Consider the following 27,925-nt stretch of genomic DNA (forward strand, 5'->3'; position numbering starts at 1 on the left):
CATTGTTCGTAGTTTCGAACTACATCTGAATTCAAACGGAGAAAACGTTTCTTTGCTTTTAGACACGCTAAGTGATGGACGTTTGCTTCAGCCAATAGCAGCAGAGCACTCAGCCCGACCGAAAGGAGCCCAGCCAATGGGGCTCGAGTGGGCGGGCCCCGGGCTACGTAAGCGTCGCTGTGCTGGAGAAGAAGGGGATTCTGGAAGCCATTACGCTGCGCAGCGCACCGGAGGACTGCTCCGGCTCTACGCTCTCTGCGCACCGAGCAGGCGGCCATGGCGCTAGCCGCGAAGAAGCGGAAGATGAACTTCTCCGAGCGGGAGGTGGAGATCATCGTGGAGGAGATCGAGCGCCACAAACACACGCTGGTGAACCACTTTAACGCTGGAGTCACGCACATGGCGAAGAACAACGCGTGGCTGGAGATCCTGGAGAAGGTGAACAGCGTCACCACGTGTCCGCGCGAGCAGTCCGAGGTGAAGAAGAAGTGGTCCGACATGAAGACCGAGGTCCGCCGCAAGGTGGCGCAGGCGAGAGCGGCCATCGAGGGCACGGCCGCCGACTGCACTCCAGTTCCCGTGATCCTTAGCGCCATGCAGCAGCGCATCTGCAACCTGCTGGGGGAGGCGACCATCATCAGTCTATCCTCAGGGGACACGGACATCAGCCTGTCCGGGGCCGTGCACAGCGACAGCAGCGTCCCCCTGACGGAGGGTGAGTCCGGGGGACGCTCCTTGTTTATTGGTTAAGATAAGAAACAGGATCTGATTGGTGCATTAATGGTTTGAACCAGTAAAATGAGGTTTGATCAGGACAGAAGATCAAACATTAGAAATCATTTAAATCAAATATTTAAAACTACTAATGTTGCTCATATTACAAACTTTAGAAATGTCTTCCTGTCAGATCCTGTAGATCAGGACAAGAAGTGTTTTAGTGTTTAAAGTTCTACAGCCTTCGTCACCTCCTCCTCTTCATCACCAGAGTCTCCTCCTGAAACTTGAACTGATCGTTTCCTCCTCATGTGGAGGAGATTTCAGTCCCACTGTGATTCTGTGTGTAAGTCTGTGTTTGTGTGTTTCCAGATGTTCCTGCTGCTTCAGTGAGCGTCTGTGAGGAAGTGAAGCCTCTGAGCAGTGAGTTCACTTTCCTCTCCACACTGTTCACTCCTGCATGGAGTTCTATTCAAATCATAAATGAAACCATGTCCACAGGTCGCTGAGCGAGTTCTACACAACAATCTAAAATCCAACTCTCCATCTTACGAGCAGTAGAATTAAAGGACAAATGAAAACATGATTCAACAAAGATGGTTTAAAATCAAACTTCCACAGTAAATGATAAATATATAAAGTGTTGCCTTCCTGTCCTGTCCCCAGCTGAAACCACGTATCACACGTTAGAGGACGGCGGCGTGGTGGAGTACTGCACCACCACTGTGACTGACTCCGCCCCCACTGTGGTGACAGCCGTCGAGGCTCCTGTAGAGATGCTGGCCTCGTCCTCTTCCTCCCCACCTCCTCCTCCTCCTCCTCATCAGGCCCAGGCCAAACCTCAGGAGCTGAAGAGCCGCATCGCTCTCAACTCCGCCCGCCTGCTGCAGGAGCAGCGCGTCACCAACGTCCACATCCGGCAGATCGCCCAGCACCTGGAGGGCCAGAACGAGCTGCTGCTCATGATGCGGCGCTCGCAGGAGGCGCAGGCCTTCGCCCAGGAGAGACAGGCCCAGGCGCTGGAGGGCACGCAGGCCGCCCTGCTGGCACTGGTGCAGATGCTCAGACCGGTTCTGAAAGACCTGCGCAAGTTCCTGCAGAGCGGGACGGAGGTGGAGAACAGCAGCAGCTCCGTGACAGCAATGACTGATGGGTCAGGACCAGAAGAACCTAACAGACCTAAAACTCCACCTGCACCCCCGCCCCAGCAGACTGAGGAGACACAGTAGTGTGTGTGTGTGTGTGTGTGTGTGTGTGTGTGTGTGTGTGTGTGTGTGTGTGTGTGTGTGTGTGTGTGTGTGTGTGTGTGTGTGTGTGTGTGTGTGTGTGTGTGTGTGTGTGTGTGTGTGTGTGTGTGTGTGTGTGTTGCACAATGAAAAGCTCAGAATTGCCTTCAGGAGCATGTACAGTTTTTACGGATGTTTTATGATTCTGAGAAGTAAAAGGTTATGTTGAACATGGTTTTTATTTTTTACACCGTGTCATTAACTGAGTTTATGTTTAACTTATAGGATGTTTTTGAATCCATGAAGATTCAACTCTTAGTTTCTTGAGTCATGTGATGTTTTCTCTGACTGAGGAATAATAATCGTCTGGTTTTTCCACCTGTCGTCACTTGTGTTCTTCACTTTGCAACATCACTGGACTGCAGCCCCCAGGAGCAGCCAGCAGAGGGCAGCACCTGTTAGCAGTTTGATCATCTTTAGATTTAGAAAATAAAACCACATTTTGTGTCTTTTGTTTCTTAACTCAGTCTGACAGTAAAACTCCAGAGTCTCAACTAGCTTCCCTCATAGAGACACAACATGTGACCTGATGAACTCAGTGAACAGCTTCTGTCTCAATCACCTGTTCCTGTCTCTTTAAGACCCCCTGCCTGATTAAGCTATGCTCTGATTGGTCAGCCCAAGCACTCTCTTGCGATTGGTCAACAGCTTCCAGCGTGTGTATGAAATGTCTGCGTTCGCTGTTTGTCTACCTGGATTTGAGAATTGAAGACTCGGGGGCTTTTATCTTCATCTGACAGATCCGCTGCTTCAGGAGCTTCACAGATTCTGGACTTTTTAACTTTGCAGATCTTTTAAGTTCACAGAAGAACTTTAGAAAAACCTTTTCCACTTGTCAAATCAGATTCAATCAGGGGTTGAGCTCAGTGAAACTGGGAAACGAGACGTGCAGGTGAACACTCGCTGGAGAGACGGTGAGAGAGCGTCTCAGGGAAAGGAGCCGATCACCTTTTCATTTCAAAGACTTTCACCTCGATACCAAAAATCTCCTGTATTTACTTCACGTTGGCTTAAAAGACCAAACACTGAAACAATTTCTCCTGTAACTCACAACGACAAACGTCTTATTTAAATCCATTAAACAGTTCTTAAAAATCGTTATTATCATCAACAGTTTTTTTTTTTTTTATAGTTTTTAAATTTCTATAAGGGCCCTGCTCCTTGTCTTCGTTTTTTTCACCGCTCAGACTTTGTGGACGGGCCCTAACTTCGATGCGTTCAGGGACCGTCTCAGAGGCTCGGACACTGCGCTGCTGAAACCCATAACCTGAGTGCCCAGGGGAAAGCGGGTGAAGATGCACCGAGGCTGAGCTGCGGTGAAGACCCGGGACTCCGCTCCTCTGCGGCGGGACAAGCTGCACGGTTCTCCCGGTCACAGGAGGACAGCGAGCGCACGTCCGGACGAAGTTCACGTGTAAGAAAGAAGGTTTGTGAGAGTTACGTTGTTTGCGTGGCAGCAGCTGTTTGCGTAGTGAGAAGTGACGTCAGAGAGAAGAAACCAGAGAGGCTTAAATTAAAAAGTGTTTAAATGAAGTGTTTTTATAAAGTTCGAGGCAACGCGAAAGTCTCTAAGTTTGATTATTCCCTGATTTCCTCCTGCAGGTTTCAGCTCTGACGTGATGAGTTCACTGCCGCAGCTCAGCTCCAGGACGTTTCTGGTGAAGAAGAAGAAGTTTAAGTTCCAGGTGCACTTCTCTCTGGACCAGCTGACCGCGGTGCCCTTTGTCAACGGGCTGCTCTTCTGCAAGATCCGACTCATCGATGGAGGAGACTTCTCCGTCCTGTCGTCCAGGTGTGTTTCTTTTACCTGCACCACCTGAACACAACACCTGAGCCTCACCTGGTCAACATGAGTCTTATCCTCAGGATCCGGATTCACCTGTTTGTTCTGTACTGGTGTCACACTGGTGTCACACTGGTGTCACACAGTTGTGAAACTGGTATGAGGCTGGTGTGAAGCTGGTGTTAAACTGGTGTGACACTGGTGTGACACTTGTCTGAACGTGCACGTCTTGCAGGTGAATCTCTGAGTTGTTTCACTCTCATGTCTCCAGGGAAAGTGTCTCGGACTCAGCCGCTCTACGGGAGCATGTAAAAGTCATTTACTCAGCTGCCAGGATTCAAACTGGCAACCCCCCACTCGCAGGGAGCATCCCTTACACCTTCAGTCCTTCAGTGAACTCCAGATGATCTCCTGACAGTCTCCTGCTGTATGTGAGACCTCCTGCTGAGCTCACCAGCTCCTCAGGAGAAACCTTCTGTGAGTCGACGTCTCCACACGCAACCGACACAAAGAGAAAAACGTCTCAGGTTGAAGATGTCCAGGGAGGTTTTGTGTGATCATGTGATATAAAAAGAAACACGTGATCTCCACAGCAGAATGGATATGTTACATCCTGCCTGTGGCTCCACCCCTCACCTGGACTTACCTGTAGCTCACCTGAACCCTGCAGAACCTCCTGAGGCCCCGATGTGTGAGAAACTATCTATGTGGACCTCCTCCAAAGGTCATGTCTGAAAACAGGTTAAATATTGAGGCGTCTCGGAGTCTGTGCAGCAGTGATGGGGGAGTCCTGATTATACAAGTGCTCCACCAATCAGGAGTCAGTGTCAGCTGTCAGTCATGTATGTTGCTGCCTCACTCAGAGATCTCCTGAGAACCATCACTGACGCTCACATGATGAGGAGCAAAGGTCAACGTGTCACACTCTTGTCTTGTGATGTCACCTGAAGGAAGCTGTTATTGGCTCTTACTGTTTATGTTCATCTACAAACAGGCTCCTCCTACTCTGCTGATCATTATATGAGGTGTTTTCTTTCCTCTGGTCTGATCCTCAGTTTATCTGGAGCAGCAGCCGCTGCATCTGCAGAGAACTTCACAATCCACTGTGTCACTGTCTCTTTAACAGGGCGGGGTTTATTTACACGTCGCTGCCCATTGGACAACACTTCTGACACACCCACCAAACCAGAGGAAACAAACACGTTAACAACAAAGTGTACGAGAGATTTGAACGAGACCCAGGTGAAGAGAGAGCTGATGTTTCCTGTTGACCAATCACAGCAGAGTGAACCAGCTGACCAATCAGAGCAGGTCCTTATCTGGAGGAGGGTCTTAAAGAGACAGGATGTAGAACAGTTTGAGACAGAGGCTGAAGAGAGGAGCTGCAGCGATGGACAGTCTGGATCCTGAGCATCAGAGCATGAAAACGTTATTATAATCATCTGAATATGATCAGAATGTTTCCTTCAGTCCAGCTCAGTTGTTTCTGCCTCTTCAGACTCTGAGGGATTTCATTGGCTGAGCTGAACAAACGATTCTTAGATTTATTCCTAAATCATGAGAATTTTAATTTATCTAAAGTGAGAAAAATTGTATATTTCAAGCTGCTTCTTAATAATTTCATGATGTGTAGTCGAATCAGCTCAAGTCTTGATTGACAGTTGTCGGAGGTTTTGTTGTGAGGGGGTGAAACTCAAAGGTGTGTTCCGGTCACAGAGTGTCTGACCCTTTGTGGACGCTCCCTCGGAGGAGGAATGTGTTTCTTGTGTGTACCTGCTGCACAATGGTGTGTTTGTGGAGCCGGTGGGTTGGGCTGGAAGAAAAGAAGTGGCAGAACCTGTCGGGCCGTTTCTCAGGCCGCCGCCGCCTCCGGGTTTGTTTTCACATCTGCAAACGTCAAGTCGCCCTCGAGATAAGAAACATTCCTCTGATAGTGTCGATGTGCGACTTCTCGCTGCGTGAACACAAAGATGTGACTTTAAATCTGCAGAGAAGAAGAAGAGCTCAGAGACGATGCAGCTAATTCATGATCTTTAAGAACATCGGAGTCTGAACAGAGACGTGAACGAGTTCGGGTTTGAATCCAAACAAAGCTGCACTCGTTTGTTTTTATCATCTTTTATTGGTTGAAAACGTATTTTCTAAGTTTTTCTTCTTTTCTTCATTTCTTTTCTGTCTGGTTTGAATTGGGCGGGGCTTGGCTGCTAGACGGAGATGTCACTCATCTCGGTGCACCAATCAGTGTTAAGAACCGTTAATATGGGAGGTCAAAGGTCAACATGTGATTTTTACCTTGTGAAGATGGAATATCAAGAACTCATTAAGAGATTTCTTTCAGATTTGGCTCAAACGTTCACTTGGACTCAGGAATGAGCTGATGAGGAGTTGGTGGTCAAAGGTCACTGTGACATCACAAGTCTCTGACGTCTTGATCCTCTTATCTGAACGTCAGTCTTTAGATTCAGATTTTGACCAGTTAAATATCTTGACACACGATATATGATATATGATATATGATACATGATGAGTCCGGACAAACATGGATGTAAACTGCAAAGGAACTGGTTATGTGAGACGATGATTCTACTTTGTTCAATGTTCTCTAGATTTTCTCCTCAGACCTAATTCTCCACACATGATAAACTAAATGGTTCTGGTCTCAGTGTTGGATTCTCCTGCTGTTGAGGACGTTCTGTTCTCAGAGATCTGCTGATGGTTCCTCTGACGGGAGCTGAACAGAGAATGTTTGAGTGTTTAACATCAGCCAAGTCACGACAGGCCCGACACTCTGATGACCTGCGTGAGGAAGCCCCCCCGCCTGCGGCTCGTTCACCTCGTCATTAGTTTCATGTGAAGCGTCTGTGGACTGAAGGAGAATCGAACCCACGTCACCTTCATCCTCCCAGATTCTCACATGAAGGTTCTCTCTGTGTTTTCTGGTTGTGAAGCCGGAGCTCTCGGTCGCGCCTCAGCTTCGAGGCAGCGCACACTCCTGGAACACTCAGTGTGTAGTTGTGTGGTTGTTGGATTTGTTTGAACCTGCAGGCCCCCCCCCCCCCCCCTTCTCCTCTGACACCACGTGTAACTGACTCATCAGTGACATCATTCAGTGTGTTAACATGTTCTAGTGTTTGTTTCTTCATTTTCCTTCATTTCTCTTAGAGATCTTCATGTTTGTCTGAGGTTTTATGGAAGTTGGAGAAGATACATGTATATTTCACTCAGTAGATCCACCTGGAGCTTCTCCTGGAGCTTCACTCTGCTGCATCAGCTGCTTCATGTGAAGCTGCTGATCTCTGTCATCAGAAACTCCAGCCGCTGTGTTGTCAGTGTGAGGCGTCGCTGGGAAAGCCCTGAGCCGACGGGCCGGTCCCATGTGTCACGTCCCAGGATGAGATCATCTGGACCCTCAGGAGCTTTCTATCTTTAAGAGAGGGCAGGGACCACAGAGGTCCTATATGAGCCAATCGAACTGTAAACACATTTAAATGGAATGTTTGCTCGGAACAGATGTGAGATCAGTTGTTTCTTCCCCCGAATAATTCATGAACCTCGATGAAAAGAATCCGACGTATTTCTGGGCCTGATGTTTATGAGTGTGTATGTGGGGGGGGGGGGTCTACAGTCGTGTTGGTGGAGAAATGAGTTTGACTGAGTCATGTGCTACTTTCATACGTGTGCGTGTGTTTGTGCGTGTGCGTGCACAGGGAGGAGGTGCAGCAGAACTGTGTTCGGTGGAGGAAGAAGTTCTCGTTTGTGTGTAAGATGAGCGCCAGCCCCGCCTCCGGAGTGTTGGACCCCTGCGTCTGCAGAGTCTCTGTACGCAAGGTAAACCACCACTCCCTGCAGCGCCCTCTCCTGGCCGGCCTGGGTCCTGCAGCTCTGACAGTTTCCCTCTGTGTTCCAGGAGCTGAAAGGAGGAAAAGCCTTTTCCAAGGTGAGTCAGCAGCTTCTCACTCTGACCAAGTGAACCCTCAGCCCTGATAAGATCAGATCCTCGGCTGAATGACGAGGTCCCTGAGTCAGAGAGGAGGAAGGACCAGTCGACACAACAACGTTGTCATCACAGGGATTGTTATGGAGGCACAGTCATTGTTTGTGTGTGTGTGGGGGGGGGGGGTCACACACACACACACAGTGACTGTTAGCAGATGGGACATGGACCAAAATCGAAGTAGACATTAAATAAATGTTTGTGAAGATGTTTCTGTGATTTCATGTCGCTCTTATCTCTGAGTTTGGTTTGAATCAGTTATTTGATGATATAGAAACAGGCTGAGACGTGATGATTGACAGCTGACACTGACTCCTGATTGGTCGAGTGTGTGCCCAGTTCACTGTTGTTTGTCTGCAGCTCGGTTTCGCTGATCTCAACATGGCAGAATTCGCTGGATCAGGCTCCACAGTCCGCTGCTGCATCCTGGAGGGTTACGACACCAAGCACACCCGACAGGACAACTCCATCCTGAAGGTACACACACACACACACACACACACACACACACAGATCGCACTGAGGTGATTAACACCTGGTGTTTCGTCCTCAGGTCACCATCGGGATGAGTCTTCTCTCCGGGGATCCCTGCTTCAAAACGTGAGTCGGACTCTGATGCTGCGTTCAGCTCATGAGACCTGATCAGAAAGAGAAAGTCTGAATCCTCGTTTTCAAACTGACCCGAGAGCAGTTACACAAGTCTCTGACTGGAGGCTGGACACACCGGAGGAGTGTGGGCGCCTCAGTGAGGATGTAACTCACTGATGTTGTGATGTTTTGTTTGTCTTTGTGTTTATCTGTTGGACTTTAAACTGAAACTTTATCCTCATAACCTCGAACACTGTCTCTATGTTTTGAACATTGTGTTTCCCGGTCGTCCCCTCCAGGCCTCCCAGCACGGCCAAATCGGTCTCCACCGGGGACGAGGACCCGACCCTGCAGCCGGACCGCAAGGGAGAGAGCACTGATGCCACGATGCAGCCACCAGGGGGCGTCCTGGAGGGACCGCGCACCTTCAAACCCCGACAGCCTTCAGTACGGAGCTCAGGTGAGAGGGTGGAGAGAAGACACGTGGGTCAGGACAGCATCAGCGTCCTTCATCGCTCACGTCCTGAATCCTCGTGTGTGTGTGTGTGTGTGTGTGTGTGTGTGTGTGTGTGTGTGTGTGTGTGTGTGTGTGTGTGTGTGTGTGTGTGTGTGTGTGTGTGTGTGTGTGTGTGTGTGTGTGTGTGTGTGTGTGTGTGTGTGTGTGTGTGTGTGTGTGTGTGTAGGACTGCCTGACGAGGGGGTGAATCCAGATGACGTCTTTCACTCTGGTCATTTCCGCAGCTCCAGCTACGCCAGTCAGCACAGCAGGATATCAGGTCAGAGCTCTTCTTCTTCCTCCTGCTCTTCCTCTTGTTCCTCCTCTTCGTCCTCTTCCTCTTGTTCCTCCTCTTCGTCCTCTTCTTCTTGTTCTTCCTCTTGTTCCCCCTCTTCGTCCTCTTCTTCTTGTTCTTCCTCTTGTTCCCCCTCTTCTTCTTCCTCCTCCTCTTCCTCTTGTTCCTCCTCTTCGTCCTCTTCTTCTTGTTCCTCCTCTTCTTCTTGTTCCTCCTCTTCCTCTTGTTCCTCCTCTTTCTCTTGTTCCTCCTCTTCCTCTTGTTCCTCCTCTTTCTCTTGTTCCTCCTCTTCCTCTTGTTCCTCCTCTTCCTCTTGTTCCACCTCTTCCTCTTGTTCCTCCTCTTCCTCTTGTTCCTCCTCTTCCTCTTGTTCCACCTCTTCCTCTTGTTCCTCCTCTTCCTCTTGTTCCTCCTCTTCCTCCTGTTCTTCCTCTTGTTCCTCCTCTTCCTCTTGTTCCTCCTCTTCCTCTTGTTCCATCTCTTCCTCTTGTTCCACCTCTTCCTCTTGTTCCTCTTGTTCCTCCTCTTCTTCTTGTTCCTCCTCTTCCTCTTGTTCCTCCTCTTCTTCTTCCTCCTGCTCTTCCTCTCGTTCCTCCTCTTCCTCTTGTTCCTCCTCTTCCTCTTGTTCCTCCTCTTCCTCTTGTTCCATCTCTTCCTCTTGTTCCTCCTCTTCTTCTTCCTCCTGCTCTTCCTCTTGTTCCTCCTCTTCCTCTTGTTCCTCCTCTTCCTCTTGTTCCACCTCTTCCTCTTGTTCCTCCTCTTCCTCTTGTTCCTCCTCTTCCTCTTGTTCCACCTCTTCCTCTTGTTCCTCCTCTTCCTCTTGTTCCTCCTCTTCCTCCTGTTCTTCCTCTTGTTCCTCCTCTTCCTCTTGTTCCTCCTCTTCCTCTTGTTCCATCTCTTCCTCTTGTTCCACCTCTTCCTCTTGTTCCTCTTGTTCCTCCTCTTCTTCTTGTTCCTCCTCTTCCTCTTGTTCCTCCTCTTCTTCTTCCTCCTGCTCTTCCTCTCGTTCCTCCTCTTCCTCTTGTTCCTCCTCTTCCTCTTGTTCCTCCTCTTCCTCTTGTTCCATCTCTTCCTCTTGTTCCTCCTCTTCTTCTTCCTCCTGCTCTTCCTCTTGTTCCTCCTCTTCCTCTTGTTCCTCCTCTTCCTCTTGTTCCTCCTCTTCTCATGTCGGGTGAATGTCGGACTCAGATTGTCTCATTCACCTTGTGACGTCTTCCATTGGGGATGTCTACTGCTGCCCTTCAATCCGGAGACTGCGCCCCCTGCTGTCGTAACCCAGAAGTGCCTGGGTTTAGGAAAACAGAAACACAACATTGTACTGGTTGTTATTCAGACCTGTGTCCAGAGGTTTGATGCCCGTGGCCGACCCGTCTCCCTCGTGTCCTCCAGGTCACAGCACCGGTCACTCTCGCTGCTCCAGCCTGACCGACCTCAGTCACCAGAGAAACGCCTCGTCCAGCAGCAGCGCTTCCTGTGGACACGCCCACTCGGCCCCGCCTCCTCCCTCCAGCCCCACTGAGCCTCAGAGGCAGGCCACGCCCACCAGACCGGAGCGGCCGCCTCCCCCCTCTGCAGCAGCGTTCATGTCCAACAGATCGTCCAGGTAGATACACACACACACACACACACACCTACACACACACACACACACACCTACACACACCTACACATACCTACACACACACACCTACACACACCTACATGCACACACACACACCTACACACACCTACATACATACACCTACACACACACACCTGCACACACACACACACACACACACCTGAACACACCTGCACACACACACACACCTGAACACACCTGCACACACCTGCACACACCTGCACACACCTACACACACCTACAAACACACAGAGACACACACACCTACACACCCCTACAAACACACAGAGACACACACACCTACACACACCTACACACCTACACACACCTGCACACACCTGCACACACCTGCACACGTGTGTGAGTCCTCTCAGCCGCTGTGTGTGTCCTCCAGGAGGAAGCTGGACCCGGTGCAGAGACACCTCAGCTGCGTGGACGACACTCGTCTCGACGCTGACGACATCGTGGAGAAAATCCTCCAGAGTCAGAACTTCTCTGACGGCAGCAACAACGAAGGTCGTAAAGATTGTGAAGTTTTGCTGCTTGTTGTGTAACTGGACTTTAACTCGTCCTCTGCTCCTCTGTGTCTCCTCCAGACAGCAACTTGAGGCTGTTTGTCAGTAAAGACGGGACGACGGCGCTCAGCGGGTCGCTCGCCAACAGGTTCGATCCCCACGTCCTCTTACTGTCACTGCTCGTGTGTTTGTATCAACCTCCGTGTCAATGAGTGTGTGTTTGTTTCCAGAGGAACTCCTGGTGTCTTCGAGCCGGTGGTCATCGAGACGAACGGAGCTTGAAGGCGTCTCCGTCCTGCACCGGACTTTAACGTCCCCTGAGCAGCAGGTGGTCTCTGGTGATCAGATCTGTGACATGTGACTGAGCAGAGCTTCAAGCATGAGTGTGAAACACTCCCAGTGAAACACTCCCAGTGAAACACTCCCAGTGAAACTTCAACCAATACTTGAACAAAACCTTAAAAAACCACCGACTGTGAGAAGTGTAGTGTAACACTGACATGATGCGTTCAGGCTCCTTGTGAACTCCGTGACTCCCAGTGTCCACATCTGGTGGATTGTTGTGTGAACATCAGGTTCAGATTTCGTCATCGTTTCTTTTCTCAGCTTCAATTCATGTTGTGGTTTCACGTCGGCCTGATGATGTCACGTTTCCAATTCCTGGTGATTATGATGTAATTGTTTTCCTACGAGTTGACGATGATGAAACCATCGAGAGGCTCCGACTGGGGACAGGAAATCTGCCTGGAACTGGATCAAAAGCTTTGATCATCAAGTTATTTGATGATTGTTTAGAAAATTAATATATTATTTTGCACATTTTTTTCAAACCACTAAAGGAAAAGGAGATGGTACAGGTTTTTTTAAACGGCACATGACAAGTTATTTTATTTTAAAGTTCTTTATTATTTTTCAGCTCAATGCTTCTTGTTCTCAGACAGAATAAGTCGTGAGCTGCTGTGACACAGAGTCTGCGTTCATATGGTCGGCCATTTGCAACTTCTTGTCACATTTCTGCATGAACGTTTATTCATTTCTCATAAGTTTATGAATTATTAGTCTTTAAAAACGATCTTATGTTTCAAGGGGCTGAGGAGAAATTTAAAGCTGCAGTAACTTGTTAACGCTGCAGTTTAAAGCTTTAAAACGTGTATGAGTCAATATTTACCTCGTTGTAGCGTAGACTGATAGTAAACATGGAACCAAAAGTGAAGCCAAGTCATCTTGATCACCCCCTGGTGGCTGGCTGCAGTACAGGCTTCTCTCAGCCAAGCTGCTCTCCACAGTTTTTCTCAGTTATTGATACATAAACGGGCTGAGATGTCATGATTGACAGCTGAGGAATAAAATATAAATAAAGATGGACAAAAAGAAGGCTCCTGAAAGTGAAGCCAAAGCATCTTTATCACCCCCTGGTGGTGAGATTCCCACTGCACAGAGTCTGACTACAAATTATTTTGTCAGCAAAAGATGGCAGCGTTCGTATCTATGATGTTTTGGATTAATTTCAGTTTGGATATATATCTATATATATATATAATTTTGGGTCCAGCAGGCTGGTCTTAAGATTCTTAAAAGATTTTATGTTAAAGCTCAAATCAAACACTTTTCTTTGCACTCGCCCAAACGTTGTCTGTGATTTTATGATATAATTGAACAACATGTACTTTTGTCCATGCATGAGGTGAATGGGATTTTTCTCTTCTTATTGAATGAACTTAAACTGAATAATGATAATGGGATTATGTTGCATTTGTACTGGTGATACTGATATAATTCACTTTCTAGGGAGGTTTTGGTGAGAAGAATATAAACATTTTAACTGTGGTAACTTAATAAAGTCAAATTATGACTTTGGAGCTATAATCATCAAATGAGGAAAACAAAGAATATATGCATATAAAACACAGTTTTAATATGTTAAATAAACACTGTGTGTTGTAACATTCTGTCGAAATCCTTCAGCGTTTTCTGTTAACTCCTGAATTAAAAATGTTTAAATTAAGTATCAGTAATCTCTCTTTAAACTGCAGGTAAGCACTAAAATAATGTTACGTATTTTTAATTCAAATGAAACATAAACAACTAAAAGTTATAATAGTATAATAGTTAAATCACACAATATCACTGTTCTTATTGCCTTTATTATTATATATATTATATCAGTGCCAGTTTTTCCCTGCAGGTTTTTACTGTGACGTCATGTCATCGTTTAGTGTTTATGAAGTTTTATAAAGTTATAAAGTTTATAAATGAACTCACAGTGACAGTGTGGGGTGTGACCAGCAGGAGGCAGCAGAGACCCGCTGCGGGCGCTGACTTCAACCCGCGAAGAAGAACAGTAGGTGACGTCATCAGACAACAGAGCGCGTCAGACATGGTGAGAGAGAAAAATAAAAGATCGATTAACGACGAATAAACTGAAGATTAACCGATTACATGTTGAGAGGAGAAAGAAACAACGCGCTCGACGCTTTAACAAACAGACGAACTGAAGAAATCCACAGGCTGTCACTCGATAAGGAAGCTAACACCAAGCTAGCACCCAGCTAACAACAAGCTAGCACCCAGCTAACAACAAGCTAACAACAAGCTAACCTCTGCTCCTCGACACGTCACAGAATCATGTTCATTTATTAAGGTTATTTTCGAGTTTTATCGATTATAAGAAGTTTTTAATTCAGTTTATTTCTGATTTACAAACGTACAAGTGACGCGTGAGCCTCAGAGCAGCTGATGGAGTCTAGATCAATATCTGTAAAGTGTTTTATTCACGTTGCTGTGAGGGGGGGGGGGGGGGGGGCTGTGGTTCCATGTCCTCAGTGGAGCTCAGCTTGGACTTGATGCTTGTGAATAAAACCCTGAGATTCTGTTCCACAGGGAGTTAACGTGTATTCAGGAGTCTGACCCCCTCTTTGTTCCAGGCTACAGGAGTGGACCAGGCTGTCGGCTCGAGTCTGGTGCTCTTCAGCCTCCTGCTGTTCACCTACTACTCCGTCTGGGTCATCATCCTGGTACGTCTCGTCTCAGCAGCTGAACCCAGGTTCTCAAAGCTCTGCTGGGTCCGAATAGTTGATTCATAACGTTTCTCTGAGTCTGCGTCCTGTTGTTCAGCGGTCCTGCCTCAGACGGACACAACTCGTGCAAACAGCTGTGTTGTGACACGTGGGCGGGCGGGGGGGGGGGGGGGGCAGGAGGATTTGGGGCATCTGAGTGTGAGGGAACGTTCTCGTCTGAAACTGAAGTTAGTCTTTCTGCCCAAGTGAAATCAAACAGTGTTAGAATTCCAGCTGTTCAGGTGTGTGTGAACATTACATTAGTTTTTATGAAACTTTCCAGGGTTTTTAGTTGTCAGTGTAAAAACCTGTCACTTGGTTTGCGTGTACACATGTGTTCCTTCTGGATAATTGAAAAGATGAAAATCAGGAACATCAGCTGCATCAGAACAAGCGCTCTGACTTCCTCCCTCAACCAATGAAAAGGCCGCGTGATGCAGACAGAAACTCTGAGTGAGAGAGAAGAACAAACAATACTTTTAAAAACACATTCAAATGAACCCAGCAGAAAACCAGAGAAGGGCGGTGAGAAGCAACCACACACTGCTCACATTGAAAATAAAGGTTCACCACAAGTTTATGAAGTCACCTTCAAACTGGAGGATCCTGAAGCTGTAAGGGCGAAGACGGGTGGAGGTTAAACCAGGATCCATATCTACGACTGGTACAGACGTGAACATGGTAACACGTCCCTGTTCCTCACTGGAAACCGTTCAGATCTGTGCTCTATGACCTTTGAGCAACCGGCTGCATATAAGAAGGACTCTGCCCTTTAAACACATGTCTAAGAAAAGGTTTTGAATGAAATGAATGATGTGATCTTTTCTCCTTTTCCAGCCTTTCGTGGAGGGGGATCATGTTTTGCACAAGTATTTCCTTCCTCGGGAGTATTCGGTCATCCTGCCCGGGATCGCAGCTGTTATACTGCTCCTCTGTATCGGTGAGTCAAACAGACTGATTCTACTTCCCTCATTAACTTTGGACAGCACCGCTTTGTCCTCTACATACAGATTTACATGAAGTATGTGAATGTGTGTCTTTCATTTGTTAAAGTCAATACTTGTCTCCACAGGTTCCTTCATCGCACTAATCATGTGGAAAAATCGAAAACCAAAGAAAGTGGACTAACCTGAGGACGTTTGAGACGGTTGAAGATTTAAATACCTGAAATCAGCGTCTATGGAGGCCCCGCCCACAGAAGACCTCCTCCATCCTCGACGGTGATGAGCGACACACAACATGAAGACCACGTTGATGCTCACAAAGTCAGATTTGTTGTAGAGGGATTTATTTTATATTTTCACTTTAGAGTTGATGAGTCGGGATCAGCTTCTGTCTTTTGAAGCCAGTTTAGTTGTTGATGCTGCCCCCTGCTGGTTCAAGTGAGACTTATTATTTCTTAAAGATACAATAAGGAACGTAAAGATACCAGCGTGAAATCAGCGCGGCTCTGAATTGTGTAAATACTGTGACATATTGTAAAGGAGGCAGATTTTTATTGTGTGTAAACGTGAAGACTGGAACGTTCTCAATAAAATGTTTATGCTGGACTCTGTGTTGTGTTTATTGAACACTGACCCGTTGACCCACCGTGACGCCCCCTGGTGGTTTGTGAGCTGCTGATCTGAAGCCTCAGTTTGACACAGTGTTCAGCAGCCATCTTGGTTTTTTGAAGCCAGAAGTAACAATATTTGGAGGAGCTGGGGGTGGAGCCCGAGTGTGAGCTCGAGGACACGCCCACCCACACTTGCCACCTGCACCCATTGGATGATGCTAGCTATCAATCACACTGGTATCCCACCCCCTATATTGAAGAAAATCCTAAAATGTCTAACATTTGTGACAATGAAATGTATTTGAGGTTTGATATTTTCACGTATAACTTTATTAAAGATAAATGGTTTTATCACTCTGCAAAATCAAAGTTGTCTTATATTCTGTGACAGACTCAAAGTGGCTAAATAGTGACTCCGGACGGGATGTAGTAAGCCGACCAATCACAAGCCTTGCAGGCTGCGTGAGGCTTGTGTCGCTTTCTCCTATAGTTAGAAAAGTTGGCGGACGCACGCAAGTCGCCAGAGGGCACGAAGGGGCGTGTTGCGTGTCTTTAGCATGCAAGCGTGTGTGCGTACAACCCGACTATAATTCGGTCTTCACTGTATCAGATCCTGTTGATCAATGTGTTTGTGATTAAATGTGAGACTGCTCTGACACACACACACACACACACTCTAACACGTACACATACATACTCACACGTACACACACACACTCCCTTTCACACTCACTCTCTGACACACACATACACACTCACACACACACGTACTCACTCTCTCATACACACACACTCATACACAAACTCACACGCACTCACACACTCATACACACATTTTCACACTCACACACACACATACTCAGTCTCACACGCACTCACTCACTCACACACACACACACACACTCACTCTCACTCTCGTACACGCCCTGCAGTCCCACAGATCTGCTCTGCATCCTGGAGGTGAGTAAATCTCTTGTGAAAGAACACGAGTTCTGCTGATTCATGTTTATTGGCATGTTCTTAATCTGCCTCGTCACTGAACCGCAGAGCGATTCCTCGTTGGAGAAATCATGCTTCTATGACTCAGGGGATTTCCTAGGATCCTGATACAACAGGATGTTCGAGAATCATCCTCAGAAGATGTGACCAAACTCATTTAAAAATAAAAATAGTTAATCGTACTAGGAATGGTTTTTATACAGACTTGATGTTGACACCCCCCACTCTGACCTCTAGCGCCCCCTGCACAAAAAATCTTCAAACTAGAACATTTATTTATTGTAATTTTAATGTTTCTTTCACCTTCTTTAATTACATTGAATGTTTTTAACATCTTTTCCTTCCTCGATATGTTTTGTTTATAAACTGTTTTATTATAGTTATTATCCACGTGCTGACCGATCCGTCAGTCTCAGCTGTCAATCATGTCGTCAAACCCATTTGTATATCATTAAATAAACCCTGGTTTGGTCCGAGTCCCGTCTGCTAACATGGAGGAGGCAGAGTCTATGAACTAACCTGCAGACAGCCACCAGGGGGCGATAGAGACGATCTGGCTTCACTTTTGAGAGCTGTCAAGTCATTCTTTATTTATTTTTATCTTTATTTATAGCCGACGAAATAGTACTTGATTCAGATGGTTATTTAAAACTATTGAAAACATCATTGTGAATATTTTCTTCCATTTCTGCAGATAAATCGTCCTGAATGTGATTCACTGCACCTTTAAATCAGTGTGTGGAAGTCTCCTCATCACGTGACGCGTTCGCTCCTCAAACGCGTCACGTGATGTTGTGATGCGACAGTGACTGGTCGGCTCCGTCGCTGCTGAACCAGTGACAGTGACTGGTCGGCTCCGTCGCTGCTGAACCAGTGACAGTGACTGGTCGGCTGCATCGCTGAGGAACCAGTGACAGTGACTGGTCGGCTCCATCGCTGAGGAACCGGTGACAGTAAAAATACACAAAAATGTGTATGAGCGTAGTCAGAGACACCATGAACACGAATCCACTGGAAATGACTTATAACCTCTCAAGGAATATTTTTAATCAGCTTCTAAATATGGTTACATTATGTACACATCAAATACATGATAATTGACATGAGCAGATACGCCATGAAGATTAAAAAAAATAAAAAAATAAAAATAAAGTTGAGTTTTTCGTAATTTTAGGCCGTTTCAGCCAACCATGCTGTTTTACTGTAAAGCCACAAGTAGACGCGCAATAAAACCCGGTGGCGGCTGGATTCCCACATGACGGATCACTTTACTGCAGTTCGGTGACTGGTCGGCTCCGTCGACACATTCCATCCTAATGACCCTGAACCTGGATTTATTTTTGCAGTGACAGGAAACACTTAAGATTATATGACATCAATGCAGAACCATTCAATAACCACGTTCACATAGACATCTTAGTGAGATGTTACTCTGATCTGTAACATCTGGATGGGACACACACGTCATGATGATCCTGAATGTTCGAGTCCATGTTAGTGACTGTGACGAATCCTAATGAACGAGAAACCAGTTCATGTTTCCACCAAATCACACACACTCAGAAATATCAGTAAACATCAAGATCCATGAAATACTCTGAGAAATCAGTTCATGCTAATTAACACTTTATACATTACACCTTTCACAAGCCGGCTTTCCATTCCCTCACAGGCAGAAACAGAAAATTAAAAATTCAATTACAATTTGCATTTTGAAAAGAAGAGGCAGTGAATGAAACATCTGTTGAAAGCATTTGATAAGAATATGTATTTAAAAGCGTTTTAAAAGAGGAAACTGTGTTTGTCTCATTGACTTGTTCCATCTCTCACACAGTGTGAAGCATCTGCTCTAAAATAGCTTCTCTGGTTCTATGTGTAGCTCCTGTTTTAATCCCTCTCCTGTGATTCAGTCACATGTGAACTCATGGGACACTTCAAATGGAGGGATGTGGTGTTTGGATGAGGACCATCAAACCATCAACCCCAGCACAACCATCAAGCTATTATCCCTTTGTGTGGGTCTCCATGGTGACCCTGTCAAAGACTCTTTTGTGGTGGTGTCGCTCGCCCGCCTCGCTGGCCCCCCCGCTCTCACTCTGATTTGCTCCCGCTCGGTACAGGTGGTGTTTCAGTGCAGATGGAGATGTCGGCAGCAGGAAGCCTAGGGACCGGACGCCACCAGCGCTCGGTGAAGAGGAGGAGGTGGGGGGGTCTGAGGCAGCAGTGGAAACTTCTGGGCCTTTTTGAGATCGATCAGCAGCACGAGTTCTACAGCCTGACCTGCATGATGAAGGAGGGGCTGTCGGCCGCCATTCAGAACACCAGCAGCAGAGCAGCCCCAGTGAGTGAGCCTCCACCCACACATCACGATAACAGCTTCATCAGCGTTTGTTCAAAGACAAGAGATCAGCTTCTCTGTGGAAGTGTCAATCAGAAAGTTTCTTTTCTTTATGTGACGTCAAGATGATGTCATCGCTAAAATAACATCGTAAATGTTGTGGTGAACACGAAGTCTCAGGAACCTTCGAACAAACGCTGGATTTAAGGATGAGCTGATCAGGTCAAAGGTCACTTCCACCTCAGCAAAGTCTTCTTTTACCTCACGATATTAAAAACGCCTCCAGAGAATTCTTTCAGATTTAAAACACGTTCACCTCATGGATTAGAAGTGTGTGGTCACAGGTCAAAGGTCAGTTGAGTGACACAGTTCAGCCTCCAGAGCTGAGCAGGAGCCATCGATCGGCCTGCTGCTTCACAATGATCCAGTTCAAACCAGTCTGCTGACACTGCATGACTGTCCACACACACACAAACACACACACACACACACACACACACACACACACACACACACACACACTTGCACATGCACAAGCTGCACTCAGAACACACAGCTGCTTTGTGTTTTTCACATGTCACTGTGTTGTAAATCTCCATCTGTCTGTCTGTCTGTCTGTCTGTCTGTTGTCCTCTGTCTGTCTGTCTGTCTGTCTGTCTGTCGTCCTCTGTCTGTCGTCCTCTGTCTGTCGTCCTCTGCAGACTGAAGCGTCAGACGATGATTTCAGATCAGAGGTTTCTCAGATTCACAAGGTGAGTTCATTTAACTGTAACTAGAGCTAAATAAGACTTTGTGTGATGATTCCACCTGGATATGCAGCTGTGTGTGTGTGTGTGTGTGTGTGTGTGTGTGTGTGTGTGTGTGTGTGTGTGCAGGACTTCACCATGCAGACGTTTGCCGGCCCGGTGTTCTCCGGCCTGCGTGGCTCGTTGGGGATGACGGAGACGGAGTACGAGGAGTCGCTCTGCTCCGACAGCTGCTACCTGCAGTTCATCAGTAACTCCAAGAGCAAGGCCGACTTCTTCCTGACGTGAGCCACCGTGCGCACACACACACACACACACACACACACACATACACACACACACACACACACACAATGTTCTTTCAACCACAAGATGGCGCTCATTTCTAGCAAACCTTGTGTTCAAGAGGAGCTTTTCATTGGTTAACATCATTATCAGGGAAACGAGTTGGTGGACGCCCGCTCTACCCCTCAGCCACAGCCGCCCGTAGTGAATCAGAGTCTAGACTTTAAAGGTCACTTTACTGTCTGCGTCTCATGTAGGACACGTCTGATGTAGGACACATCTCGTGTAGTGAATCAGAGAATAGACAATAAAGGTCACAATTATTGTCTGAATCTCAGGGATTATTATTATGACTCATGAAGAGTCTGGGTCTCAGATGTTCCTTCGACAGACGTCTCTGTCACTTCAGTGGAATTGTAAGATAGAGATGATGAGTAAATGTAAACGTTCCAACTTCTTGTTTTCAAGGACTCGGGCTTGGGGGGGGGGGGGGGGGGCTGTCATGGTGCTGGGATGGAGATCTATTCACTCTGTGCTTCTGAACTTCTAGAAATGATAAACGCTTCTTTTTGAAGACCCAGAACAAAAGGGAAATCCAATTCCTTCTGTCCAACCTGAAGATCTACATGGAACATCTGAGGAGGTACCCCCATTCACTGCTGGTCAAGTTCCTAGGTACACACACACACACACACACACACACACACACACACACACACACGCACATACTTCTATCTTAGTGAGGACATTCCCTCGCCCCTAACTCTAACCATCCAAGCTAAATGAAAAACCCTAAAATCAGGTCTTAACCCTGAAACAGTTCATTAACACTGGTTCAAACAACACACGCACACACACACACACACACACACACACACACACGCACACACACACACACACACACACACACACACACACACACACACACACACACACACACAGTTATGATGAACATGATGTTGAACCTGTGACCTCATCACCTCAGTTTAACCAGTGAACAAACAGGGATGCTCCTCATCATCTCATCATCTCATGCTGGTCCACAGCGCCCCCTGCAGCCACACAGGCTGAGTAGCTCTGCTGCTCTCTGTGTCTGATGAGGTGAAGTGACTGTGTCGTCCCACTCAGCTGAAAAACTACCAATGTTGTTATACTGTTGATGCCGATGCATTAATTTGTGAGTTTCTGTTTTAACTTCATCCACAAGACTGAGTTTTCATTTGAAAACTGATCTCTGCTGCTGAACAGAAACTGAGATGACGTAGACGCTCACAGCCTCGTGCTGATTGGTCCTTTTGTCACGGCGTAGGCTTCTCTGATACGTCTCCTGTCACATGACCTCCTGTCACATGACCTCCTGTCACATGACCTCCTATCACATGACCTCCTGTCACATGACCTCCTGTCACATGACCAGAATCCATTATAAGTGTTACTGACCAGATTCAGTTTACACCTGCACGTTCAGGTGTAGTGCGGGTGAGTTGTGAACGAGTCGGACCCGACAATCTCCTGCTGCTGCTTCACAAACAAGAACTACACAACATGTCAGGAGAACACTTCACACACAATGTCTGAAAAGGTCTCTCTGTTTGTTCCAGGTGTTCACAGGATCAACGTCCCTCACCGACACAAGGTGCACGTCACATTTGATCTGTTTCCACAATAACAACAACAACAATATTAATAATAACTGTTAATCTTTTTCTCTTTGCAGAAATACTTCATCGTCATGCAAAGTGTGTTTTATCCAGATGATCGGATCAATGCCAGGTGGGTTCCTGTAGTTCCAGGGTCTAGAAACACAGAGACTCATGTCCCTGCAGCCTCTGGATGTGGGTTGTTGTGTGTTTTGTGTTACCAGGTACGACATCAAAGGCTGTGAGGTGAGTCGCTGGACGGAGCCTGCACCGGAGGGGAGCCCGATTATTGTGGTTCTCAAAGATCTGAACTTTGAAGGGCAGCACATCACACTTGGTAAATGACCTTGTGAGAAGAACCTCGTGCAGACACGCACAAATCCCGTGCTTTATGAGATGTACTATGTGTGTTTGTGTGTGTGTGTGTCTGCAGACCGGCAGCGTCCATGGCTCCTGCGGCAGCTGGAGATCGACACACACTTCCTGCGGCGGCTCAACGTGTTGGACTACAGTCTCCTCCTGGCACATCAGAACCTACAGAAGGACGAGCGCCACCAGAGTCTGTCCTTCGCCACGCTCATCGTGAGGACCAAGAAGTGAGAGAGAGGGGGGGGGGGGGGGGGGGGGGGAGAGAGAGAGAGAGAGAGAGAGAGAGAGAGAGTATAAATAACGATGGCTGACTGATCTCTGTCAGCTGTCAATCATGACGTCTGTGCTGAGAACCTGTGCATCAGCCTTTTCGCACCTTCATCCTGAAGCAGAGAGTGGTTCCCATCATCGTCATCATCATCATCATCGTCATCATCATCATCCTCTCTCTCCCCCCCCTCTCCCTCAGATCTGTGAACCCCGGCTCCAGCCCGGCGGCCGTCCCCGGTGAAGTCCCGCAGGACGACTCCATCTTGCTTTTCTCTGAGGGGGACGGAGGAGGTTTGATGTCTGCACAAGCAGGAGAAGCATTGAGCAGTAGCGCGCTTCACACCTGCCCGGGAACTGCTGGGCCAGGCAGCGATGCCACTGAGCTCCCGGACTTCAGGGCCCAAAACCGACGCCTGCTGCCCAACCTGAAGAACCCTCTGCACGTCATCGACGGGCCCGAGCAGCGCTACTTCATCGGCATCATTGACATTTTCACGGTTTACGGTTTTAAGAAGAGGCTGGAGCATTTGTGGAAGAGGCTGAGACACCCGGGCCGCTCCTTCTCCACCGTCAGTCCACAGACCTACTGCGTCCGGCTCTGTCAGTGGGTCCAGGACCACACCAAGTAGTCTGTGGCTCTGGGCCCGGGCAGCTGCACCTGAAATGAAACATGCTTGATGTCTGCTGTGGATAAAGGCTGTGTAAGAGATGAGCTGCTTGTCCTGTGTCCTTGTCCTCTGAGGTTTCACCCACAGACACTCAGAGGTTTCCCTCCATGTTTATCTTCAGGCTCCATCCACATTACTACGAGTGGGTTTGAAACTCATGTGCAGACGGTGGGAGTCAGAGTCAGAAGAGACGCTGCTGGTCCAGGTTCAGTCTGATGGGTCCTTACAGCCTCAGCTACTGGTGAACTACACAACATGGAGATTCCTTCACATGTGTTAACTCTGTATTTTACAAACCGCTATCATGGAGGAGACCAGATTCATAACTGGTGAAATCAGGTTCAGCTGCAGTTCAGTGTTACTACACTAAGTTACTACACTTCATAAAACACTATGGACAAACTGCAATGTATCACAACACTATGTGCAGAGGTTTCAAAAGTATTCCCATTCATTACTCAAGTAGAAGTATAGATACTAGGGTTTAAAAATACTTTTGTAGAAGTTGAAGTATCAACTCAAGCTTTTTACTTAATTAAAAGTGTAAAAGTACTGGTTTCAAAACTACTTAAAGTATAAAAGTAAAAGTATTTGTACTTCGTTACTTGACACCTCTGACTATATGAACAACGACACAGGGATCTTTGCAATGGATTATGGGATGTTTGGTTCCTTCACACTAAAATTAATGACTCTTGTACCTTTCACGTTTTTAAAATGTATTTACATCCTGAACCAGTTCTAAAAGAGTTTCCCCCCCCCCCACACATATCATTAAAACCAGATCAGAAGTGTCCGTCTGCTCCAGGTTTCTCTCGGTCTTTAAAACAGAGTCGAGCTTCCACCACAACCACATCAATCTGCTTCTATTGAGCTTTCACTGTCAGGCCTGTTCGTTGGTTGCTTGTTGTTTTGTTTTTGGTCAGAAGAACGTGGTGGATTTACACATCTGAGGATGGAGGTCAGCTCTGAGCTCATCTGTGTCTCAGCTCTACCTCGGGATGATAAGTCAGTGTTGTGTTTACAGCTTGTTGCTATGAATTGAAGAAACTCATCTCTGTCTCTGATCTCTTCTGGATTGGTCCCAGGTGTAAACACTTTCCCGGCAGCAATATAATAACACATCATACTGTATTGTTCTTGCATCAGGAGAACCGATCAGCGATCTCCAGACATGGTTTCACTGCAGACAGATGTTCTGACGAGTGAAATGTGTTTCGTCTCCTGGGTTTTTCTATGTGTCAGATTTATTTTTAGCTCAGTGATGGAATGTTAAGATAATGCACGAGAGGCGTCTCCACAGTCACATGACTCGTTCACAAACCCAGTCACTGCTCCTCCTCCTCCTCCTCCTCCTCTCTCCCTCCACACACACGGACAGATGAAGCAACTCCACCGAGGTCTGAGGTGTAGGCGGCTGCTGATATATGACTGCATGTATCATGATTATAAAGAGCAGCCGGATCCCAGCTGCCCGGACACAGAACACACAGACCAGCTGCCATGGCTCACACAGTGAAGATGCTGCCAGCTGCGGCCCCCTGCGGGGACCTGGAGACGGGCCTGGACCAGGACCAGGACCAGCCCGTGTGCATCCTCATCAGACACTGCCGGGACATGAAGCAGCAGGAGACGCGCCTCCGGCTCATCACCATGCTGCTGCTCCTCGGCTGCTCGGCTCTTTACATCTTCACCCTCTGTGCTGAGCTCAGGAAGACAGAACCCCAGGTGAGTCCCTGCACCTCCTCCTCATGTGCTGCTTTTCTCTGAGAGCTGTGGCTGCGTGTGATCCAGGGAGGAGGTGGAACCCACCGAGAGATTATTCTACAGAATAGTGCTTAAAACTTCACCCTGAGTGAAGTCTAGTTTTAGAAACACTGAGATGCAACATGAGCTCTTATCCAAACATCATCCTCGTTCATTTACACAGAATTCAAACCAGTTCCAGATGTTTTTTCTCTGTAACATTTGACTTTCTCTCGGCTGTAAAGACACTTTCACGTTTCTCTGTCAGCTGGATTCCATCAAACCTGTCGAGCAGCTTGATCTCCTCCTGTTCCGCCTGTGATCTGATTTCTTATTCTCATCACAGCAGTGATTCCCTGTTACCTGCTCCGGTTTGCACAGACACATCTCAGCATCTGTTGGAAACCATTCAATGAGCAGAGTGATCTGTGTCCATAGTTCAGGGAAAACATCTCCAACCAAAAACACCAGAGCTTAACAGAACATGAGAGAAGTGTCTGGATCCATCTGATTGAATCATAAGCAAACTTCATCCTTCTTCTGTTTATATGTTAATTCATCGCTCAGTGTTACTAATTTATTATAAATGTGTTCTTCTCTGTTTCTAGAGCTCAGGTGAGCACCATCAGCAGAAACTGCAGGCTGCAGGTACGCTCCTTCACTTCATCTTATAAAATACATGGATTTAAGTATTTTGAACCGATTTCATATCCATTTAATCTTAAGTTGTATCGTCATGTTTGGGCCTCATAACATAGATCAGCCTTTTTATTTCTCTGTGATATTATGAGCTGGATTTTGAACCTGTCGCTTTTCACAGTTTCATCTACAGAAAAGAAAACATTCAACATTGACCTCAGTAAGTTTTTCTCTTTAAATATCACATATGATGTGTTTCACTGTTTCTTTCCTCCAGAGTGTTATCAAGGTTTTTGCAGATGTAAAAGTTTAAAAGCTCAAACTCTGTGTTAAAGTGAGAGAACGTCCTGACCACCTTCACGTCTCTTTAAAGTCTCTCTTTCAAACATGTATTAATGCTCTAAATGTGGTGGTAACATCTGACCTCTGGAACTGGGAACCACTACAAGCACATTGCACAACAAGCGAGGCTGATTCATCATCATGTGAAGGTTCAGTGATAATCTGCGTGCACGTAAAGACCAGATGCAAGAGACGTGATGAATTCTGTGAGACAACTGTATCTGAACAGCCGCTGGTTATGAACATTCAACCTCCAGGGGGCGATGCAGATGTTTTGGCTTCACTTTCGGTGCCGTGGTGTCGATAGTTGTGTCAAACATTGAATGATTTACTGTTTCTTCCTCGTCCTGCAGGGCAGAGACATTCTGACCACGAGGACCCCGGGACTGACGGGTACATCGAGTGGGAACAGATCATTCCCGAAGATAATCACCACGAACAAAGTAGAAGAGACATCGTCATTCCTGAGGACGGCGTCTATTTCATCTACTTCAGGACTTCCTTGATTTGTAACAATGCTACCGGAGCCGCATTGTCCAACATGTTCCATATGGAGCTGCGCTCCTGGAACGCAAACTACAACACAAGCCGGGATCTCACCGAGACCAGGGACGGGGTCTCGTGTCCTCCAGTGGCCTTCAGGACCGTGAGCGTGGCGCAGCTCTTTGATCTGGAGGAGGGAGATCACGTGAGCGTCCGGGTCGGAGCCGGCTATGAACTGATCGACGACGCCTCATTTGGGGCTGTTCTTGTGGAGAGGGTTAAGGATTCTGCTCATTGATTCAGGCTTTATAATGTATTTTTTTGGTGTTTTATATATTAGAAATACTTTTTGGTTATTTATCACCACTCATTAATAAGCTTTGTATGTTTTACAGTAACTTGAGGTTTTAAAACTGATTTCAACTGAATAATAAACAGATATTAACTAAACGTTAAACTCACTTACTGAGTCTATTTAACAGCAGTTTTATATCAACTCTGATCTTTACGATCAGTAATTCTTGTGAAAAGAATGTGTGGGAAAATGTGAAAATACTAAGTATCAGCACTGGGGTCATTCAGTTTAATGACATACCTTTTAAATTGTTGAACAAGATTCTTGTATTATGTTTTAGAATTTTTTTTTACTACTTTGTGTTATTGTATTTTTGGACAATGTATTTTTCTGCATGAACAAACTTGAATTGATACATGCCACTACAACTGGATCCTTTAAATTCACATTAGACACTTGATTTGAGTTGAACACAACAGGAAGTTTAATATGTTGAACATGTCAAACTTACAATATACAAAGAAAACATTTAGAAGAAACTGTGAAAATTTGGACTTCCCACAATATGATCACATATATTATGTGTATTTCAGGTTTGGTGAAGTGTAAAGTGAAAACTAAGGAATGTAAATATCACTTATATTTCATCACGTCGCATCAGACAGAAAAAGTGCTTTTTGTTCAAATAACTTGTTTTTCATTCAATTAAATAATTTAAACTGGATATTTTTATTGTTGTGGTTTTTCTACACTGGAAGTTCTTCATGAGTATTTGATCTGTTGCTGGGTCACACATATGCTGTGGCTCAGGAGGTCGAGCGGGTCGTCCACTGGTCATAATGCAGGTGGTTCGAGCCCCGGTTCCTTCAGGCTGAATCTCAAAGACACTGAACCTGACCCGGTCCCTGATGAGCCGTCGTTAAGTTCGGTTCGTTTGTAAAATGTGTTTTAGAACAACTTCAACCTCCTTTGTTCAATGTGCGTTTATTAAACCTCTCGACCTGAAGCTTGTAAACCGACAGGTGAAGGTTACGTCTCAACTCAAGAACTCATCACACAAGACGTTCTAAACACAGTTTAACATCTCAGAGGTTAGTGAGAGAATGTGAGTCTGACTGATCCATGGGGCTGTGATTAAGGGGCGTGTTTCAACCGAACATGGAAATAAAATTCCTCTTCGCTCAATTGGATAGACCTACAAC

General features: G+C 46.6%; 5 protein-coding genes across 5 annotated transcripts; all 5 read left to right on the forward strand.

The window, feature by feature from the left end:
* The first annotated feature begins 203 nt into the window (after window positions 1–203).
* Window positions 204–2,318, forward strand: naif1 (nuclear apoptosis inducing factor 1). Its single transcript, XM_053411189.1, has 3 exons — window positions 204–715; window positions 1,087–1,137; window positions 1,381–2,318. Exons 1-3 carry the CDS (start codon window positions 277–279, stop codon window positions 1,941–1,943), a joined length of 1,053 nt encoding a protein of 350 aa, XP_053267164.1. The 5' UTR covers window positions 204–276; the 3' UTR covers window positions 1,944–2,318.
* A 134-nt stretch (window positions 2,319–2,452) lies between these two features.
* LOC128424788 (protein FAM102A) lies at window positions 2,453–13,241 on the forward strand. Its single transcript, XM_053411188.1, has 12 exons — window positions 2,453–3,426; window positions 3,603–3,792; window positions 7,491–7,611; window positions 7,691–7,720; window positions 8,138–8,254; window positions 8,331–8,377; window positions 8,665–8,825; window positions 9,049–9,141; window positions 10,546–10,759; window positions 11,172–11,293; window positions 11,374–11,440; window positions 11,523–13,241. The coding sequence occupies exons 2-12, from the start codon at window positions 3,620–3,622 to the stop codon at window positions 11,572–11,574; spliced, it is 1,197 nt and encodes a 398-aa protein (XP_053267163.1). The 5' UTR covers window positions 2,453–3,426; window positions 3,603–3,619; the 3' UTR covers window positions 11,575–13,241.
* Window positions 13,242–13,593: 352 nt separating this feature from the next.
* On the forward strand, window positions 13,594–15,898 carry dpm2 (dolichyl-phosphate mannosyltransferase subunit 2, regulatory). Its single transcript, XM_053411208.1, has 4 exons — window positions 13,594–13,672; window positions 14,217–14,306; window positions 15,186–15,288; window positions 15,421–15,898. The coding sequence occupies exons 1-4, from the start codon at window positions 13,670–13,672 to the stop codon at window positions 15,474–15,476; spliced, it is 252 nt and encodes an 83-aa protein (XP_053267183.1). The 5' UTR covers window positions 13,594–13,669; the 3' UTR covers window positions 15,477–15,898.
* Window positions 15,899–19,045: 3,147 nt separating this feature from the next.
* Window positions 19,046–23,902, forward strand: pip5kl1 (phosphatidylinositol-4-phosphate 5-kinase-like 1). Its single transcript, XM_053410692.1, has 9 exons — window positions 19,046–19,243; window positions 19,942–19,992; window positions 20,116–20,270; window positions 20,822–20,946; window positions 21,873–21,907; window positions 21,989–22,044; window positions 22,136–22,248; window positions 22,345–22,507; window positions 22,750–23,902. The coding sequence occupies exons 1-9, from the start codon at window positions 19,046–19,048 to the stop codon at window positions 23,177–23,179; spliced, it is 1,326 nt and encodes a 441-aa protein (XP_053266667.1). The 3' UTR covers window positions 23,180–23,902.
* A 697-nt stretch (window positions 23,903–24,599) lies between these two features.
* Window positions 24,600–26,835, forward strand: LOC128424797 (uncharacterized). The gene is made up of 4 exons (XM_053411202.1): window positions 24,600–24,946; window positions 25,573–25,612; window positions 25,785–25,823; window positions 26,299–26,835. Exons 1-4 carry the CDS (start codon window positions 24,722–24,724, stop codon window positions 26,724–26,726), a joined length of 732 nt encoding a protein of 243 aa, XP_053267177.1. The 5' UTR covers window positions 24,600–24,721; the 3' UTR covers window positions 26,727–26,835.
* The last annotated feature ends 1,090 nt before the right edge of the window (window positions 26,836–27,925 follow it).

Source organism: Pleuronectes platessa, chromosome 19, assembly GCF_947347685.1.
Source record: "Pleuronectes platessa chromosome 19, fPlePla1.1, whole genome shotgun sequence".
Taxonomy (NCBI): domain Eukaryota; kingdom Metazoa; phylum Chordata; class Actinopteri; order Pleuronectiformes; family Pleuronectidae; genus Pleuronectes; species Pleuronectes platessa.

Excerpts from the sequence above, each read along its gene's own strand:
- LOC128424797 (XM_053411202.1), top strand. The coding sequence starts at position 24,722 with ATGGCTCACACAGTGAAGATGCTGCCAGCTGCGGCCCCCTGCGGGGAC. Across the intron at positions 24,947-25,572 it reads TCAGGAAGACAGAACCCCAG|AGCTCAGGTGAGCACCATCA; the intron begins GTGAGTCCCTGC and ends CTCTGTTTCTAG. Across the intron at positions 25,613-25,784 it reads GCAGAAACTGCAGGCTGCAG|TTTCATCTACAGAAAAGAAA; the intron begins GTACGCTCCTTC and ends CGCTTTTCACAG.
- dpm2 (XM_053411208.1), top strand. Across the intron at positions 14,307-15,185 it reads CCGTCTGGGTCATCATCCTG|CCTTTCGTGGAGGGGGATCA; the intron begins GTACGTCTCGTC and ends CTCCTTTTCCAG. Across the intron at positions 15,289-15,420 it reads TATACTGCTCCTCTGTATCG|GTTCCTTCATCGCACTAATC; the intron begins GTGAGTCAAACA and ends TTGTCTCCACAG.
- LOC128424788 (XM_053411188.1), top strand. The coding sequence starts at position 3,620 with ATGAGTTCACTGCCGCAGCTCAGCTCCAGGACGTTTCTGGTGAAGAAG. Across the intron at positions 8,378-8,664 it reads GGGGATCCCTGCTTCAAAAC|GCCTCCCAGCACGGCCAAAT; the intron begins GTGAGTCGGACT and ends CGTCCCCTCCAG. Across the intron at positions 8,826-9,048 it reads GCCTTCAGTACGGAGCTCAG|GACTGCCTGACGAGGGGGTG; the intron begins GTGAGAGGGTGG and ends GTGTGTGTGTAG.
- pip5kl1 (XM_053410692.1), top strand. The coding sequence starts at position 19,046 with ATGTCGGCAGCAGGAAGCCTAGGGACCGGACGCCACCAGCGCTCGGTG. Across the intron at positions 19,244-19,941 it reads CCAGCAGCAGAGCAGCCCCA|ACTGAAGCGTCAGACGATGA; the intron begins GTGAGTGAGCCT and ends CGTCCTCTGCAG. Across the intron at positions 19,993-20,115 it reads AGGTTTCTCAGATTCACAAG|GACTTCACCATGCAGACGTT; the intron begins GTGAGTTCATTT and ends GTGTGTGTGCAG.
- naif1 (XM_053411189.1), top strand. The coding sequence starts at position 277 with ATGGCGCTAGCCGCGAAGAAGCGGAAGATGAACTTCTCCGAGCGGGAG. Across the intron at positions 716-1,086 it reads CAGCGTCCCCCTGACGGAGG|ATGTTCCTGCTGCTTCAGTG; the intron begins GTGAGTCCGGGG and ends GTGTGTTTCCAG. Across the intron at positions 1,138-1,380 it reads GGAAGTGAAGCCTCTGAGCA|CTGAAACCACGTATCACACG; the intron begins GTGAGTTCACTT and ends TCCTGTCCCCAG.